Source organism: Salmo salar, chromosome 03 (assembly GCF_965601325.2).
Source record: "Salmo salar chromosome 03, fSalSal1, whole genome shotgun sequence".
Lineage (NCBI taxonomy): Eukaryota > Metazoa > Chordata > Actinopteri > Salmoniformes > Salmonidae > Salmo > Salmo salar.
In genome coordinates, this window is record NC_138293.1 from 23,037,896 (window position 1) to 23,058,564 (window position 20,669).

The 20,669-nt window shown below is 40.6% G+C and overlaps 1 protein-coding gene across 11 annotated transcripts in view; it reads left to right on the forward strand.

The window, feature by feature from the left end:
* dip2ca (disco-interacting protein 2 homolog Ca) overlaps positions 1-13,279 on the forward strand; it is a 236,232-nt gene extending 222,953 nt beyond the window's left edge. For all 11 annotated transcript variants that reach the window (XM_082973357.1, XM_082973359.1, XM_082973358.1 and 8 more), the window contains 6 exons: positions 630-691; positions 3,459-3,516; positions 5,907-5,981; positions 6,414-6,588; positions 6,708-6,831; positions 11,398-13,279. In XM_082973357.1, the coding sequence (XP_082829483.1) occupies positions 630-691; positions 3,459-3,516; positions 5,907-5,981; positions 6,414-6,588; positions 6,708-6,831; positions 11,398-11,650 (747 nt within the window). In that variant the 3' untranslated portion in view covers positions 11,651-13,279. The remainder of the gene's footprint in view (positions 1-629; positions 692-3,458; positions 3,517-5,906; positions 5,982-6,413; positions 6,589-6,707; positions 6,832-11,397) is intronic.
* The last annotated feature ends 7,390 nt before the right edge of the window (positions 13,280-20,669 follow it).

The following is a 20,669-nucleotide window of genomic DNA, read 5'->3' on the forward strand; positions in this document are numbered from 1 at the left end:
TACCAAAGCCTTCTACGGTCTATTTAAGGGACAAATACAGATTGTGTATGCTCATGTATTTGAAGTGTCATTCAGACATGATTCAGTATATCACCATGCCCACCTCCACTCTATTCTCTTGCTCCTTCCATCTGGCTATGTATTCTCTTCTCCTGCCTCAGTGGATTTCACATCTCCCTCCCTCCCTCCCTCCCTACCTTTCCTCTTTAAAAAAACTAAATATTTTTGTTGTTTAGTTTTGTGGTTTCCTTCTGTTTGCATGATGTGAATCATACTGGATATGACCTCTGACTGTTTTGTGATGCACTTTGTCATTTGACTTCTGCTCTGTCCTGTTCTTTTGGTTGAGTTTTAATGCCTTCATGCTTCCTCATCGTTGTCTTCCACCACCGTGATCTCAGTTTGAGTGTTGTAGCTAGTAGCCCAGTATGAATCTTTTGTAGAATAGTTTCTTCATTGTATTGTTTGTTGGACTTGTCTCAAAGCTTCCATTCGCAACCCGTGTGAACTGTAGGCTTTTTGTTGACCACTAACATGCTAGTAGTATCTAATAGTACTGTGTTAGTGGTAATGTAGTGTAACAGACATCTTAGCTCGGACACTAACCCTGGCATGTTGTCATTCTGCAGGGTACTTCAGGACCAGACCCAACTACTGTGTATGTGGACATGAGGGCACTGAGGCACGACAGGTAAGGGCATGCTCCTATCAGAACATCCATGTTTAACTGTGTTATCATCAATTATTAAAAAACGTGTATATACAGTTGAAGTCGGAAGTTTACATACATTTAGGTTGGAGTCATTAAAACTAGTTTTTCAACCACTCCACAAATTTCTTGTTAACAAACTATAATTTTGGCAAGTCAGTTAGGACATCTACTTTGTGCATGACACAAGTAATGTTTCCAACAATTGTTTACAGACAGAATATTTCACTTATAATTCACTGTATCACAATTCCAGTGGGTCAGAAGTTTACATACACTAAGTTGACTGTGCCTTTAAACAGCTTGGAAAATTCCAGAAAATTATGTCATGGCTTTAGAAGCTTCTGATAGGCTAATATACATAATTTGAGTCAATTGGAGATGTACCTGAGGATGTATTTCAAGGCCTACCTTCAAACTCAGTGCCTCTTTGCTTGACATCATGGGAAAATCAAAAGAAATCAGTCAAGACCTCAAAAAGAAAATTGTAGACCTCCACGAGTCTGGTTCATCCTTGGGAGCAATTTCCAAACGCCTGAAGGTACCATGTTCATCTGTACAAACAATAGTACGCAAGTATAAACACCATGGGACCACGCAGCGTTCATACAGCTCAGGAAGGAGACGCTTTCTGTCTCCTAGAGATGAACGTACTTTGGTGCGAAAAGTGCAAATCAATCCCAGAACAACAGCAAAGGACCTTGTGAAGATGCTGGAGGAAACAGGTAGAAAAGTATCTATATCCACAGTAAAACGAGTCCTATATCAACATAACCTGAAAGGCCGCTCAGCAAGGAAGAAGCCACTGCTCCAAAACCACCATAAAAAGCCAGACTACGGTTTGCATCTGCACAAAGATTGTACTTTTTGGAGAAATGTCCTCTGGTCTGATGAAACAAAAATAGAACTGTTTGGCCATAATGACCATTGTTATGTTTGGAGGGAAAAGGGGGAGGCTTGCAAGCCGAGGAACACCATCCCAACTGTGAAGCACGGGGGTGGCAGCATCATGTTGTGGGGGTGCTTTGCTGCAGGAGGGACTGGTGCACTTCACAAAATAGATGGCATCATGAAGATGGAAAATTCTGTGGATATATTGAAGCAACATCTCAAGACATCAGTCAGGAAGTTAAAGCTTGGTTGCAAATGGGTCTTCCAAGTGGACAATGACCCCAAGCATACTTCCAAAGTTGTGGCAAAATGGCTTAAGGACAACAAAGTCAAGGTATTGGAGTGGCCATCACAAAGCCCTGACCTCAACCCCATAGAAAATGTGTGGGCAGAACTGAAAAAGTGTGTGCGAGCAAGGAGGCCTTACAAACCTGACTCAGTTACACCAGCTCTGTCAGGAGGAATGGGCCAAAATTCACCCAACTTTATGTGGGATGCTTGTGGAAGGCGACCTGAAATATTTGAACCAAGTTAAACAATTTAAAGGCAATACTACCAAATACTAATTGAGTGTATGTAAACTTCTGACCCACTGGGAATGTGATGAAAGAAATAAAAGCTGAAATAAATCATTCTCTCTACTATTATTCTGACATTTCACATTCTTAAAATAAAGTGGTGATCCTAACTGACCTAAAACAGGGAATTTTTACTAGGATTAAATGTCAGGAATTGTGAAAAACTGAGTTTAAATGTATTTGGCTAAGGTGTATGTAAACTTCCGACTTCAACTGTATATAGTAAATCAAGTTGGTGGTGAATTTTCCATAGTATATTATCCGTCAGTTGCCTAAATATGATTAATAGAAGCTCTTCAGTATCATAAGTATGGCATCTATGTCAATGAAATGTTGCTCACAAACAAGAACAATATCTTAGACCATGCTGACATGACATTGAAGACCCATTACCTCTGCACTGGCCATTTACATTTGAATAGTTTCACTGCATTGTGTGCATAAAAGTTGGAGCCAGACACATTCCTTGTGACACACATGTCCAATGTTTGACTTTAAGATTAGAAAGACGGCCCGGGGTTAGAATAGTGAGTCTGGGTAGTGTATCGTCCTAGAACATCCCACACCCAATCAACAGATCAATAGGCCCCAGCCTGCATAGTGATATTTATATAGCTATATATAAAGAGAGATATATATATATATATAATATATATCCTACAGTAAACTAATAAATGCTTTTGTGTTATTTGAAATATTTGTTTTCATATTCTGTTACCTAAGACATTCGTAAACACAACCAAATAATTTTTGCGATAGCATGTATGAAATGTAGTAATTCCACTGCTAGAATATTGCAATCGAAATGACTGCTCATTAGCCTCGAGGCCCAGCAGTTATAGTATTAAAGAAATGTGTGTACATGCACACATAAGAGGGCGTGTGGGAAAAAAAACGTGCCGCCTTACGGAAATCAAATGCCCGTCCAGCCCTGGCAGGGACACATAACAACATGCTGCACACTGGGCCCACAGCTCACAAATACACAGCCCACAGCTATTCGCATACACACTGTAATTCTAGACAGTCATTTTTGTCTCCACCACTGCTCTCCTCCCTGGGATGTAGCTATTGGGTTTGTGTTGAAAGTTCAGTATAATTTGTAGACTAAAAGGACTTGTCTTGTACTCACAGTGCTTGTCTCAAATGGCTCCCTATTACCATAGGGTTCTGGTCAAAAGTAGGGCACTATATAGGGAATAGCGTGCCATTTGGGACAGAACCACAGCATTGACTCAGCAGCCCAGTAACTCTTCACTTCTTCCCTTCCTCCCTCACAGGGTTCGTCTGGTAGAGAGAGGGTCTCCACACAGCTTACCACTCATGGAATCTGGAAAGGTGAGTCTCTGCCTGACTAGCTGAATGAATAAACAAATGGTAGTCATTTGCATAGACAAACTATACAATTAAGTATTTTTAATCACTGAGACTAAACTAGTGTAAACTGTTTGTTTGTACTGTGCTTTGATTAGTCTAATTGTGTAGTTAGTTTCCACAGCAACCCGTCCCCATAATAGAGGTGTAGGTGAGAGTAGGACTGTTATGGTGACCGTATTATCGCCACACCGGCGGTCACGTGTCATGAAGGCAGTCAAATTCCACATGACCGTTTAGTCACAGTAATTAGTTTTATCTTAGCTCTGATGCTGCTGATGGTCATTAGTAGCCTACCAAACTTGCTGTCTGGTACTCAACACTCTATTGTCCCTCTAATCACTCTGACATCAATGCAAATGTAATAAAAAAATCTAATCAAAGACTTCATGAGAGCCCATGAGCTCATGTTGGACAACATTTCTATAAGCTATGCAATTGCGTGAGAAAACAGGGTGATGGCCTCTATTAAAAAGAGGAGGGTCCATCAGCTTTCTATAGGCAAGGCCTATTATATTTATTTCACAACTTTCTCTATTTAAGTGCATAGATAAAAACAATTCCCCTGCCCCTGTTTCGAGAGAGGTGCATGATAATGGTCTATTCTAAATCAAAACAAATGACACAGATCATTTTTAGTATACCAGTCAAAAGTTTTGGACACAGCTACTCATTCAAGGGTTTTTCTTTATTTTTACTATTTTCTACATTGTAGAATAATAACAAATATGGAATCATGTCATAAGCAAAAAAGTGTTAAACAAATCAAAATATATTATAGATTTTAGATTCTTCAAAGTAGCCACCCTTTCTCTTGATGACAGCTCAACCAGCTTCATGAGGAATGCTTTTTCAACTGTCTTGAAGGAGTTCCCACATATGCTGAGCACTTGTTGGCTGCTTTTCCGCTTCTCCCGAGTGGTGCACCGGTCTAAGGCACTGCATCTCAGTGCTAGAAGCGGCACTACAGACACTGGATCGATTCCAGGCTGTATCACAACCGGCCGTGATTGGGACTCCCATAGGGCGGCGCACAATTGGCCCAGCATCGTCCGAGTTAGGGTTTGGCCGGGGTAGGCCCGTCATTGTAAATAAGAATTTGTTCTTAACTGACTTGCCTAGTTAACATTTTTTTTAAATCCTTCACTCTGGTCCAACTCATCCCAAACCATCTCAATTGTGTTGAGGTCGGGTGATTGTGGAAGCCAGGTCATATGATGCAGCACTCCATCACTCTTCTTCTTGGTCAAATGGCCCTTACACAGCCTGGAGGTGTGTTTTAGGTCATTGTCGTGTTGAAAAACAAATGATAGTCCCACTAAGCGCAAACCAGATGGGATGGCGTATCACTGGAGAATACCATGGTAGTCATGCTGGTTAAGTTTGCCTTGAATTCTAAATAAATCACTGACAGTGTCACCAGCAAAGCACCATCACACCACCACCTCCATGCTTCACGGTGGGAACCACACATGCGGAGATCATCCGTTCACCTACTCTGCGTCTCACAAAGACACGGCGGTTGGAACCAAAAATCTCAAATTTAGACTCATCAGACCAAAGGACAGATTTCCAACGATCTAATGTCCATTGCTCGTGTTTCTTGACCCAAGCAAGTCTCCTCTTCTTATTGGTGTCCTTTAGTAGTGGTTTCTTTGCAGCAATTCGACCATGAAGGCCTGATTCACACAGTCTCCTCTGAACAGTTGATGTTGAGATGTTACTACTCATCCTGAGTATGCTATTCTGTTCTTCTGAAATAGACCACATTTACTTCATATTATGTTTCTTTAGACCTATCTAAAGTAAATAATGGATTTATTGTGAAGGTATAGGCTATATTACATGGATCTATTAGACTTTTTGTCTAATAAATGTAGATGTTCCAAAGGTCGGTATCAGTGGCATGCGTGGATGCCAGGAGATGCTAAATGTGTTTGTTAATTAATTAACGGTCAATTACCGTGAGACCGGCAGTCATTTGCTGACGAAATTTCGTGACCGCCCTAGGTGAGAGTTAATTGTGCTCCGGGTCAGACAGCGTTCTGCTCTGTGTTTCAAAGGGACCAGCCAGGAGATCAAGATCAGTCTGTCACTCAATAATAAGGCTTTTATTTCTGTCTGCTTTCCAAATGGCACTATATAGTGCACTACTTTTGACCAGAGCCATTGGCACTATTAAGGGAATTAGGGCCACATACTGGGAGAGCGAGTGGGTCATTTCAGTCCACTCTACTCAGGGCTCGGTGGTAAATGAGTTATATAAATGGCCTCGCTGAAGGGAGAGAAAGAGTGGAAGGGAGAGAGGAGTGGAGAGATGAAATCACTAAATGTCTCATCCTTATTGCCATCAGATTCTACCTGGGGTTCGAATTATCATCGCCAACCCGGAGACCAAGGGACCACTGGGAGACTCGCACCTTGGAGAGGTCGGCTCAGACATAATCACGCTTTCGTTAGAATCCATACAAACTACAATACATCAGGCTACAAAACAGTCTCTCTCTGTACTTTAAGTGTCATACCTCATTGAATGTGTACTCTCTCATTAGACTAAACTACAATAGTCTCTCTCTGTGTACTGAAAGAGCCAGTCCACGTAACTTCCACACACATTAATATCTTTGGTCTATCCAGTCTAATGCTCAGTTCAGTAAGTGTTATGTAATTGGTCTAAAAGTACACAGACGGATGCACTACAATAGAAGTCCAGAGCAGAGTTGTGCTGAATTGATTTGGGTAAAAATAATCAAACTAGACGTGTACTGGATCCCAGAGGATAGCACATGAAAACATTAAAACACTTGTTTCAAAAGTGGTCGTCGATGGAAAAAAATATTGAATTGTTGTCCTGTTCACAGATCTGGGTGTGCAGTGGACACAATGCCAGTGGCTACTTCACGGTGTACGGAGACGAGGCACTGCAGTCGGATCACTTTAATTCCCGTCTGAGCTTTGGAGACACACAGACAATCTGGGCCCGCACCGGATACCTGGGCTTCCTCAGGAGGACCGAACTGACCGACGCCAGTGGGGGTACGTTAACTATTCCCTTCACTACCAAATGTACTTATTACTGCGTACTTTCACTGTTTTCCTGGCGAGGTCAACATACATTGTCTGAAGTGTTTGTATTTGCGTGTGTGTGCACGCAGAGCGACACGATGCCCTGTATGTTGTGGGAGCGCTGGATGAGGCCATGGAGCTGAGGGGAATGAGGTACCACCCCATCGACATTGAGACCTCCGTCATCAGGACACACAAGAGCATCACAGAATGGTGAGAACTGTAACTCATTTCATAAGGCTACATACAGTTCATTCAGAAAGTATTTTACACATTTTGTTACGTTACAACCTTATTCTAAAATGGATTAAATAAAACATTTTCCTTATCAATCTACACACAATAGCCCATAATGACAAAGCAAAAACAAATACCTTATTTACATAAGTATTCAGACCCTTTGCTATGAGAATCGAAATTGAGCTCTGGTGCATCCTGTTTCCAATGATCATCCTTGAGATGTTTCTACAACTTGGAGTCCACCTGTGGTAAATTAAATTGATTGAACATGATTTGGAAAGGCACACACCTGTCTATATAATGTCCCACAGTTGACAGCGCATACCTTTATGGTAGAGTGGCCAGACGGAAGCCACTCCTCAGTAAAAGGCACCTGACAGCCCACTTGGAGTTTGCCAAAAGGCACCTGAAGGACTCTCCGACCATGAGAAACAAGATTCTCTGGTCTGATGAAACCAAGATTGAACTCTTTGTCCTGAATGCCAAGCGTCACATCTGGAGGAAACCAGGCACCACTCATCACCTGACCAATACCATCCCTACGGTGAAGCATGGTGGTGGCAGCATCATGCTGTAGGGATGTTTTTCAGCTGCAGGGACTGGGAGACTAGTCAGGATTGAGGCAAAGATGAACGGAGCAAAGTACAGAGAGGTCCTTGATGAAAACCTGCTCCAGAGCGCTCAGGACCTCAGACTAGGGCGAAGCTTCACCTTCCAACAGAACAACGACCCTAAGCACACAGCCAAGACAATACAGGTGTGGCTTCGGGACAAGTCTCTGAATGTCCTTGTGGCTCAGCCAGAGCCCGGACTTGAACCCGATTGAACATCTCTGGAGAGACCTGAAAATAATTGTGCTGCGACGCTCCCCATCCAACCTGACAGAGCTTGAGAGGATCTGCAGAGAAGAATGGGAGAAACTCCCCAAATACAGGTGTGCCAAGCTTGTAGTGTCATACCCAAGAAGACTCAAGGCTATAATCTCTGCCAAAGGTGCTTTAACAAAGTACTGAGTAAAAGGTCTGAATACTTATGTAAATGTGATATTTCTGTATTTATTTTATTTTTTTTCTAAAAACCAGTTTTTTCTTTGTCATTATGGGGTATTGTGTGTAGATTGAGGGGGGAAAAAACGATTTAATCCATTTTAGAATAAGGTTGTAACGTAACAGAATGTAGAAAAAGTCAAGGCGTATGAATACTTTCCGAATGTACTGTAATTAGTGTATTGCCTGTATCCCGTGTTTCAGCACCATGACAAATGACTTGAGGATTTGTAGTTCTGGTGGGTGGATGGCGTAGCTCACCACTTATGGGCATTCTATCTAAACAAATGTCATTTCTGTTCAAATATCATGCTGATTTTGTCTAATTTCAAATTGTTAATGTTGACCAATTAAAATGCCGTAGATAAACTAAGTACTGTGTGGTGTTGACTAAGTTCTGTATGTTGTTGTTTCAGTGTGGTGTTGACTAAGTACTGTATGTTGTTTCAGTGTGGTGTTGACTAAGTTCTGTATGTTGTTGTTTCAGTGTGGTGTTGACTAAGTACTGTATGTTGTTTCAGTGTGGTGTTGACTAAGTACTGTATGTTGTTTCAGTGTGGTGTTGACTAAGTACTGTATGTTGTTTCAGTGTGGTGTTGACTAAGTACTGTATGTTGTTGTTTCAGTGTGGTGTTGACTAAGTTCTGTATGTTGTTGTTTCAGTGTGGTGTTGACTAAGTTCTGTATGTTGTTGTTTCAGTGTGGTGTTGACTAAGTTCTGTATGTTGTTGTTTCAGTGTGGTGTTGACTAAGTACTGTATGTTGTTTCAGTGTGGTGTTGACTAAGTTCTGTATGTTGTTGTTTCAGTGTGGTGTTGACTAAGTTCTGTATGTTGTTTCAGTGTGGTGTTGACTAAGTACTGTATGTTGTTTCAGTGTGGTGTTGACTAAGTACTGTATGTTGTTGTTTCAGTGTGGTGTTGACTAAGTACTGTATGTTGTTTCAGTGTGGTGTTGACTAAGTACTGTATGTTGTTTCAGTGTGGTGTTGACTAAGTTCTGTATGTTGTTGTTTCAGTGTGGTGTTGACTAAGTTCTGTATGTTGTTGTTTCAGTGTGGTGTTGACTAAGTTCTGTATGTTGTTTCAGTGTGGTGTTGACTAAGTACTGTATGTTGTTTCAGTGTGGTGTTGACTAAGTACTGTATGTTGTTGTTTCAGTGTGGTGTTGACTAAGTACTGTAGTGTTGTTTCAGTGTGGTGTTGACTAAGTACTGTATGTTGTTGTTTCAGTGTGGTGTTGACTAAGTACTGTATGTTGTTTCAGTGTGGTGTTGACTAAGTACTGTATGTTGTTGTTTCAGTGTGGTGTTGACTAAGTTCTGTAGTGTTGTTTCAGTGTGGTGTTGACTAAGTACTGTATGTTGTTTCAGTGTGGTGTTGACTAAGTTCTGTATGTTGTTGTTTCAGTGTGGTGTTGACTAAGTACTGTATGTTGTTTCAGTGTGGTGTTGACTAAGTACTGTATGTTGTTTCAGTGTGGTGTTGACTAAGTACTGTATGTTGTTTCAGTGTGGTGTTGACTAAGTACTGTATGTTGTTTCAGTGTGGTGTTGACTAAGTACTGTATGTTGTTGTTTCAGTGTGGTGTTGACTAAGTACTGTATGTTGTTGTTTCAGTGTGGTGTTGACTAAGTTCTGTATGTTGTTGTTTCAGTGTGGTGTTGACTAAGTACTGTATGTTGTTTCAGTGTGGTGTTGACTAAGTACTGTATGTTGTTTCAGTGTGGTGTTGACTAAGTACTGTATGTTGTTTCAGTGTGGTGTTGACTAAGTACTGTATGTTGTTTCAGTGTGGTGTTGACTAAGTTCTGTATGTTGTTGTTTCAGTGTGGTGTTGACTAAGTACTGTATGTTGTTGTTTCAGTGTGGTGTTGACTAAGTACTGTATGTTGTTTCAGTGTGGTGTTGACTAAGTTCTGTATGTTGTTTCAGTGTGGTGTTGACTAAGTACTGTATGTTGTTTCAGTGTGGTGTTGACTAAGTTCTGTATGTTGTTGTTTCAGTGTGGTGTTGACTAAGTACAGTATGTTGTTTCAGTGTGGTGTTGACTAAGTTCTGTGTGGTGTTGACTAAGTACTTTATTTTTTGTTCAGTGTAGTGTTGACTATGTACTGTATGTTTCAGTTTTATGTTGACTAAGTACTTTGTTGTTTCAGTGTGGTGTTGACTAAGTACTCTGTTGTTTCAGTATCATGTTGACTAAGTACTCTGTTGTTTCAGTATCATGTTGACTAAGTACTCTGTTGTTTCAGTATCATGTTGACTAAGTACTCTGTTTCAGTATCATGTTGGCTAAGTACTCTGTTGTTTCAGTAGCATGTTGACTAAGTACTCTGTTTCAGTATCATGTTGACTAAGTACTCTGTTGTTTCAGTGTGGTATTAACTAAGTACTCTGTTGTTTCAGTAGCATGTTGACTAAGTACTCTGTTGTTTCAGTATCATGTTGACTAAGTACTCTGTTGTTTCAGTATCATGTTGACTAAGTACTCTGTTGTTTCAGTAGCATGTTGACTAAGTACTCTGTTGTTTCAGTAGCATGTTGACTAAGTACTCTGTTGTTTCAGTAGCATGTTGACTAAGTACTCTGTTGTTTCAGTGTGGTATTAACTAAGTACTCTGTTGTTTCAGTAGCATGTTGACTAAGTACTCTGTTGTTTCAGTATCATGTTGACTAAGTACTCTGTTGTTTCAGTAGCATGTTGACTAAGTACTCTGTTGTTTCAGTAGCATGTTGACTAAGTACTCTGTTGTTTCAGTAGCATGTTGACTAAGTACTCTGTTGTTTCAGTAGCATGTTGACTAAGTACTCTGTTGTTTCAGTGTGGTATTAACTAAGTACTCTGTTGTTTCAGTAGCATGTTGACTAAGTACTCTGTTGTTTCAGTATCATGTTGACTAAGTACTCTGTTGTTTCAGTATCATGTTGACTAAGTACTCTGTTGTTTCAGTATCATGTTGACTAAGTACTCTGATGTTTCAGTATCATGTTGACTGAGTACTCTGTTGTTTCAGTATCATGTTGACTAAGTACTCTGTTGTTTCAGTATCATGTTGACTGAGTACTCTGTTGTTTCAGTATCATGTTGACTAAGTACTCTGTTGTTTCAGTATCATGTTGACTAAGTACTCTGTTTCAGTATCATGTTGGCTAAGTACTCTGTTGTTTCAGTGTGGTATTAACTAAGTACTATGTTGTTTCAGTAGCATGTTGACTAAGTACTCTGTTGTTTCAGTATCATGTTGACTAAGTACTCTGTTGTTTCAGTGCAGTATTAACTAAGTACTCTGTTGTTTCAGTATCATGTTGACTAAGTACTCTGTTGTTTCAGTATCATGTTGACTAAGTACTCTGTTGTTTCAGTGCGGTATTAACTAAGTACTCTGTTGTTTCAGTATCATGTTGACTAAGTACTCTGTTGTTTCAGTATCATGTTGACTAAGTACTCTGTTGTTTCAGTATCATGTTGACTAAGTACTCTGTTGTTTCAGTGCGGTGTTCACATGGACCAACCTCCTGGTGGTGGTGGTGGAGTTGGATGGTTCGGAGCAGGAGGCTCTGGACCTGGTTCCCCTGGTGACCAACGTGGTTCTGGAGGAACACTACCTGATCGTGGGAGTGGTGGTGGTGGTGGACATCGGGGTCATCCCCATCAACTCTCGGGGAGAGAAGCAGAGAATGCACCTCCGGGATGGCTTCCTGGCTGACCAGCTGGACCCCATATATGTGGCCTATAACATGTAGCCTATAGCCTGCCATCTGTAGACCTACTAGACCATAGACAAGGCCTTGTATGGACAGACAGTGCTTTATGTACATACTGCAATGCAACAGGACCTCTGGTCTCTGACAAGAGCAGGGAGAGAGATGAGAAGAGGATGTGAGTCCCTAGACCCAGGCACTCGCTGATTTTGTGTGACGTTGTTGCTAGTTCAAAAACAAAGGCACCTAAAATTGGCAAGAGCAGGTGACGGGTTAGTGAAGTGTTGGATTGGAATGGGAGGAGCTCCATGTGTAGAGGATGAGATAGGAGAGTCCCAGTCTAGTTCAGATTCTTGCTTTTTTGGTTATTGCTTTTGAAGTAAGTGTGTATATATTTTCATGTTGAGTATTGCTGAAGTCGCTTGTTTTTTTAAATCTGCCCTCTAAGAGGTTAGGGTATTTTTTAAGAATATTTACAAACTGTGGCAAATGGTATTTTATGTTTACCTTTTTTAATGATATCAATCATTACAAATACAGATATGTTTTGATACAGGACATATCAATGTTGTTCTTGAACTTTACTATATGAAGTACAATATGTTGTTTTATGTTTGTTGGTTCATTTTTTCAACCATTCTGCGCGAACATTTATTTTTCTGTAACAACAGTCCCGACTACAAGGGGAACCAGTGTGATTATTTTAACTACAGCAATCTTTTACTCTGTTATGTTCAAAATCATTATACATAAATTAAAGGAAAACACGTTATTTCATATCATGTAAGTATGTACAAAACGGATTTAATTTATTTTGTTCTCTTTAGAAGTATATGAGAGAAGACATTCAAGAATGTTTTAATCTTGAATATTTGCTAATATAAAACAAAGCATTGTATTACCTTGAGTGAATAGTATCACATCAAGTATATCAAATATAGATCTATATTAATTAAAAGACCTAGGATTCACCAATGAAAACATTTGAAATGCAGTACTTCTCACTTGCATGGTGTAGACAGAGCTGAAGTTGTTGCGTTGTTTGAAGGACATAAAGGGGAGGAATATAAGGATTCAGACTGTCCTCTCAATAACTGCACACAGACAAATAAGAGCTCTGAAAGGATCAAAAGCAATTTTGGAGAAATGATGTGTGTGTGTGAGGAGGATGGTACAAACACCTCTGGTGGGAATGATGATAATGAATATGTCTGTGCTGGCGTGTCACACTTGTATCTGAAACAACAGGTTGTAGATGATCATCAGAATTGTAAATAGAAAGTTTAGTCCTTCATATTTTTGCATTGAGAGATCAATCAGGGCTCCTATATTGATGTCACAGAGGAAAAATTGTGAAAAAGTTCAAGAAAAAAAGATAATTTTACAGAAACCCTTTAAAGGAATACATGTTGGAGCAACTCAAGGTGGAAGAACAGATTTGGGGGAGCGTGAAACCTTATCTGTGGGGAATCATACATGATTTAAGGTTAAAGTTCAAGGCTAAGAATGTTTTAGTTAAAAACGTTAGAATCATTAAAAGCACTTTCTACACAGCATTTTTTTTTTTATTGGCAAGGATGACCCTGACATGTTTTTAAAGATTAAATGTCTTAACTGAGTTGGCATAAGTCTTTCAGTTAAATAAATATTTAAATGATTTTGACTATAAAATGACATTTGTTTGTTTATTTTTGCAGCAGTACACGTTGTTTCACAGAGGTTTCATCTCAATGTAATTTTATTGTATGCTCAAGCATATTAGATGTTACATACACTGAGTATACAAAACATTAAGAACACCTGCTCTTTCAATGACAGACTGACCAGGTGAAAGCTATGATCCCTTTTAATTTAATTATACCATACATTATAGGGTATTATACAACGGGTGGGTCTAATCCTTGACGCTGATTGGTTAAAACCGCATTCCAGCCAGTGTCTATTTAAGCAATAAGGCCCGAGGAGGTGTGGTATATGGCCAATATATGGCTAAGGGCTGTTCTCATGCACGATGCAAAGCGGAGTGCCTGGACACAGCACTTAGCCGTGGTATATTGGCCATATATCACAAACCCCCGAGGTGCCTTATTGGTATTATAAACTGGTTACCAACATAATTAGAGCAGTAAAAATAAATGTTTTGCCATACCCATGGTATAAGGTCTGATATACCAAGGCTGTCAGCCAATCAGCATTCAGGGCTTGAACCACCCAGTTTATAATACACAATTTACCACCGGCTAAAGCTATGACTGAGCAACCACTGTTTCATCAGCCCAGCCAATTTTTTAAAACTTTTATCTCCACTGTAAAAAGCATCTAGACATTATCTCCCATTTCTTTTAAACTAGCAGTTGGTTTTCAATAGCGGAAATGTGTATGAACCTTGCTGTCTGTCCCTGACATTTGCAACATTTCAATATCTCCAGCTGTCCCATTGTAATGAACGTGAACATTTCAATATCTCCAGCTGTCCCATTGTAATGAACGTGAACATTTCAATATCTCCAGCTGTCCCATTGTAATGAACGTGAACATTTCAATATCTCCAGCTGTCCCATTGTAATGTGAACATTTCAATATCTCCAGCTGCCCCATTGTAAGGAACGTGTGGGGTCGGGACAAGACACAGGCAACTTTTCTCAGCCAGTCAAAATCATGAATCAGCATCACTTTTATGAATATATACAAATAAATGTCAATATAAAACTGGTAAAACGAAACAATGCAGTTAGTTTGCAGTCTTTCAAGCTTCAGTTTGAAGTGTTTGTGTTAGCTGTGTTATTGGCTAGCTCCTCTGAACAACAGTGTCCTGGCGGGGGAGCACATTTTCTATGTACCGGGTGAAATCGCCCATCATTAGCTAATTGTTATGGATGTATCCAAATAAACGTCACTAGAAAACCGCTTATGCAAATGCAGCTACTTTGCTGTTATTCTGGCAGCACTGTTTGACATGACTGTTAGCAAAAGTTGGCTAAGCAAGGGATAATAATGTTGCCAACCATCATGGCAGCGACACATTTAGAACAAACAACCGGTTCGTGTCCATAGATGCAGAACAAAAAGACTTAACGACTGCGTCACGTCTCTGGCAACCGAACCAATAGAAAGAACGACCAGCTGGCTTGAGTAGCAACCCTGCGACAGGGACTATATCCCGTGGAAGGATGAGATGGTATGTATAAACTCATCAAAATAACGCTAATGAAAAATATATCAATCATTATTTGAATAGGTTGGTAACCTGTTGTATAAAAGTGATAATGTCCTCGAAGCCTGTGTTTGGAGGATATATTGGCATGGTTTTCCGGCCCAATAAAATCACATTTAACTTAAATAATGCACGCTCTAGAATGCCCTTCAAGCCAATCAGAAATTAGTATTCAACAACACCAAGGTATAAACAGCTAGAATTAATGAATAAATCAATCAGGTTGCTCTGTTACGAGTTATGACTTTTAAAAAGCTATGTAGCCAAGAATGGTTGAAGCGAAATAACATACTGAGTAAGTCATTGTTTCATCAGAGCATTCTGTGCACATCTTTACTTTGTTCTGTTTTGCCACTTTTCTGAGGATTAAGATGTGTAGTATATTTAGATTGTGAAAGGCTTATCTCTTCAAAGTCAATGAATTTTAATTAACAATCGTCACTGAACATGAACAGGGTACAGTTTGTGGAAATGTACAAAGTAACAGAGTATGTGCTTTGCTCAGATACTGGTTAACGTGCCTCCTGAGTGGCGCAGCGGTAAGGCACTGCAGCCGGCTGCGACAGGGAGACACATGAGGCGGCGCACAATTGACCCAGCGTAGTCCGGGTTAGGGGAGGGTTTGGTCGGCCGGGATGTCCTTGTCCCATCGTGCTATAGTGACTCCTGTGGCGGGTCGGGCGCATGCATGCTGACACGGTCGCCACTTGTACGGTGCAACTGCAGCTGGCTTAAGGGTTATGCGAACAGTGTGTCAAGAAGCAGTGCGGCTTGGCAGGGTCGTGTTTCGGAGGACGCATGGCTCTCGACCTTCGCCTCTCCCGAGTCCGTAAGGGAGTTGCAGCGTTGAGACAAGACTGTAACTACCAATTGGATACCACGAAATTGGGGAGGAAAAGGGGCTAAACAAATAAATAAAGTGGTTATCATATCTGCTCGTTGAAAAATTATAATTGTCCCATCCAATACTCAACACAGTGCTGTAAATCTACTTGTCTCAAATCCATCTGGTACACTGCTGTTATTCAGTGGCTTTCATTGCAGAGGTATATATCTGAGCCATTCCTATAATGAAAGCTGGACACAGGTCTACCCATATGAACATCGGTATCACTTGAGTGTCATAACATGGTATGACACGATCTTAACCATGTCATGTCATAACAGCTGACATAACTGGTCATAACACTGTCATGCACACATATATTTAGATCGGTTGTGACATATTACATTATTTCATGGCTGGTTATGACACCTACATAAGAGTGTAAAAAAAACTACAGTACCACGGTAGTTATTTTATGGCTGGTTATGACAGCTACATAAGAGTGTCAAAACCCACCACACAAGGCAAAAGGTTCCTTTACACCATAGCTTACGTGTCAACAGTATGATTGTTTTATTTTATTGGCCATATTCAATTATCATTGTAATTGTGAGCAAGCCTTCCTTCATGACCTGGCCTCTGTAAAATGGTATAGAATCAACTTGATCCCCTTTGTCGAAGACACTTGGACCTTCTTTTTTGATATTTTCAGTGGTATTGTTAACAAACACACCCCCATAAAGAAAATTATAATTAAAAACAGGTTCAGCCCTTGGTTCGACCGTGATCTTGCAGAGTTACTCCACCTCAATAATTGCATTTGGCGAAAGGCTTGGCACATGCATACTCAGGCTGATTGGCTCTCATTCAGGCAAATGAGAAATAAGTGCACTCAGGCTATCCGGAAGGCCAAAGTTAGTTACTTTAAGGAGCAGTTCTCTCTCTGTGGGTCTAACCCCAAGAAGTTCTGGAACACGGTTAAAGACCTGGAGAATAAACCCTCCTCACAGCTGCCCATGTCCCTTAAGAGGTTAATATTGATGTGGTTGTCACTGACAAGAAGCACATGGCTGAGCTCTTTAATCACCACTTCATTAAGTCAGGATTCCTATTTGACTCAGCCATGCCTCCTTGCCTGTCCAACATTTCCTCATCTCCCACCTCTTCTAATGTGACTATCTCTGATGCTTCTCCCTCTTTTCCCCCTGCCTCGCTACAAAGTTTCTCCCTGCAGGCAGTCACTGAGTCCCAGGTGCTAGAGGAGCACCTGAAACTTGACCCCAAAAAAACATCTGGGTCAGATGGTTTAGCCTATCTCTGACATTTTTAACCTGTCTCTCCTTTCTGGGGAGGTTCCCATTTCTTGGAAGGCAGCCACGGTTCTTCCTTTATTTAAAGGGGGAGATCAAGCTGATCCTAACTGTTATAGGCCTATTTCTATTTTGCCCTGTTTATCAAAAGTGTTGGAAAAACTTGTCAATAATCAACTGACTGGCTTTCTTGATGTCTATAGTATTCTCTCTGGTATGCAATCTGGTTTCCGCTCAGGTTATGGATGTGTCACTGCAACCTAAAGGTCCTCAGTGACATCATCATTGCCCTTGATTCTAAGCAATGTTATGCTGCTATTTTATTGACTTGGCCAAAGCTTTTGATACAGTAGACCATTCCATACTTGTGGGACAGCTAAGGAGTATTGGTGTCTCTAAGGGGTCTTTGGCCTGGTTTGCTAACTACCTCTCTCAAAGACCGCAGTGTATAAAGTCAGAAAATCTGCTGTCTCAGCCACTGGCTGTCACCAAGGAAGTACCCCTAGGCTCAATCCTAGACCCCAAGATCTTCTCAATTTACATCAACAACATAGCTCAGGCAGTAGGAAGCTCTCTCATCCATGTATATGCAGATGATACACTTATACTCAGCTGGCCCCTCCACAGATTTTGTGTTAAATGCTCTACAACAAAGCTTCCTTTGTGTCCAGCAAGTTTCTCTACCCTTGACCTTGTTCTGAACACCTCCAAAACAAAGGTCATGTGGTTTGGTAAGAAGAATGCCCCTCTCCCTACAGGTGTGATTACTAGCTGTGAGGGTTTAGAGCTTGAGGTAGTCACCTCATACAAGTACTTGGGAGTATGGCTAGACGGTACACTCCTTCTCTCAGCACATATCAAAGCTGCAGGCTAAAGTTAAATCTAGATTTGGTTTCCTCTATCGTAATCCCTCTTTCACCCCAGCTGCCAAACTAACCCGGATTCAGATGATCATCCTACCCATACTAGATTAGGGAGAAATAATTTATAGATCAGCAGGTTAGGGTGCTCTTGAGCGGCTAGATGTTCTTTACCATTCAGCCATCAGATTTGCCACCAATGCTCCTTATAGGACACATTACTGCACTCTATACTCCTCTGTAAACTGGTCATCTCTGTATACCCGTCGCAAGACCCACTGGTTGATGCTTATTTATAAAACCCTCTTAGGCCTCACTCCCCCCTATCTGAGATATCTACTGCAGCCCTCATCCTCCACATACAACACCCGTTCTGCCAGTCGCATTCTGTTAAAGGTCCCCAAAGCACACACATCCTGGGTCGCTTGTCTTTTCAGTTCGCCGCAGCTAGCGACTGGAACGAGCTGCAACAAACACTCAAACTGGACTGTTTTATCTCAATCTCTTCATTCAAAGACTCAATCATGGACACTTTTACTGACAGTTGTGGCTGCTTTGCGTGATGTATTGTTGTCTCTACCTTCTTGCCCTTTGTGCTGTTGTCTGTGCCCAATAATGTTTGTACCTTGTTTTGTGCTTGAACCATGTTGTTTTTCTACCATGTTGTTGTCATGTGTTGCTGCCTTGCTATGTTGTTGTCTTAGGTCTCTCTTTATGTAGTGTTGTCTCTTGTCGTGATGTGTGTTTTGCCCTATATTTATATGATAGATATATTTTAATCCCAGCCCCCATCCCCACAGGAGGTCTTTTGCCTTTTGGTAGACCGTCATTGTAAATAAAAATTTGTTCATAACTGACTTGCCTAGTTAAATAAAAATAAAATAAATCCTGAACATCTAATCTGAAGATGTGTAAATTGTTTTCAATGTGTCAATGTATTACAAAATGCATCAACTATGACAACTTTCATATGTGCCTTCAGAAAGTATTTATATCCCCTGACTTTTTCCACATTTTGTTGTTACAGCTTGAATTCAAAATGTATTAAATAGATTTTTTTCCTCACCTTCCTACATACAATACCCCATAATGAAAGACAGTTGAAGTCAGAAGTTTACATACACCTTAGCCAATTACATTTAAACTCAGTTTTCACAATTCCTGACATTTAATCCTAGTAATAATTCCCTGTGTTAGGTCAGTTAGGATCACCACTTTATTTTAAGAATGTGAAATGTCAGAATAATAGTAGAGAGAATTATTTATTTCAGCTTGAATTTCTTTCATCACATTCCCAGTGGGTCAGAAGTTTACATACACTCAATTAGTATTTGGTAGCGTTGCCTTTAAATTGTTTAACTTGGGTCAAACTTTTCAGGTAGCCTTCCACAAGCTTCCCACAATAAGTTGTGTGAATTTTGGCCTTTCCTCCTGATAGAGCTGGTGTAACTGAGTCAGGTTTGTAGGCCTCCTTGCGCGCACACACATTTTCAGTTCTGCCCACACATTTTCGATAGGATTGAGGTCAGGGCTTTGTGATGGACACTCCAATACCTTCACTTTGTTGTCCTTAAGCCATTTTGCCACAACTTTGGAAGTATGCTTGGGGTCATTGTCCATTTGGAAGACCCATTTGCAACCAAGCTTTAACTTCCTGACTGATGTCTTGAGATGTTGCTTCAATATATCCACATCATTTTCCATCCTCATGATGCCATCTATTTTGTGAAGTGCACCAGTCCCGCCTGCAGTAAAGCACCCCCACAACATGATGCTGCCACCCCCGTGCTTCACGGTTGGATGATGTTCTTCGGCTTGCAAGCCTCCCCTTTTTTCCTCCAAACATAACAATGGTCATTATGGCCAGTTTTATTTTTTTCATCAGACCAGAGGACATTTCTCCAAAAAGTACGATCTTTGTCCCCATGTGCAGTTGCAAACTGTAGTCTGGCTTTTTTTATGGCGGTTTTGGAGCAGTGGCTTCTTCCTTGCTGTGCGGCCTTTCAGGTTATGTTGATATAACTGTGGATATAGATACTTTTGTACCGGTTTCCTCCAGCATCTTCACAAGGTCCTTTGCTGTTGTTCTGGGATTGATTTACACTTTTCACACCAAAGTAAGTTCATCTCTAGGAGACAGAACGCGTCTCCTTCCTGAGCGGTAAGACGGCTGTGTGGTCCCATGGTGTTTATACTTGTGTACTATTGTTTGTACAGATGAAAGTGGTACCTTCAGGCGTTTGGAAATTGCTCCCAAGGTCTACAATTTTTTTTCCTGAGGTCTTGGCTGATTTCCCATGATGTCAAGCAAAGAGGCACTGAGTTTGAAGGTAAGCCTTGAAATACATCCACAGGTACAGCTCCAATTGACACAAATTATGTACATTTGCCTATCAGAAGCTTCTAAAGCCATGACATCATTTTCTAGAATTTTCCAAGCTGTTTAAAGGCACAGTCAACTTAGTGTATGTAAACTTCTGACCCACTGGAATTGTGATACAGTGAATTATAAGTGAAATAATCTGTCTGTAAACAATTGTTGGAAAAATTACTTGTGTCATACACAAAGTAGATGTCCTAACCGACTTGCCAAAACTATAGTTTGTTAACAAAAAAATGAGGAGTGGTTGAAAAACGATTTTTAATGACTCCAACCTAAGTGTATGTAAACTTCCGACTGCAACTGTACATAAATATCTATTTTACAAAATTAATCATACCCCTGAGTCAATCCATGTTAGAATCACCTTTGGCAGCGATTACAGCTGTGAGTCTTTCTGGTTAAGTTTCTAAGAGCTTTGCACAACTGGATTGTACAATATGGCTCAGATTTTGTGCGCGTAAATGGAAC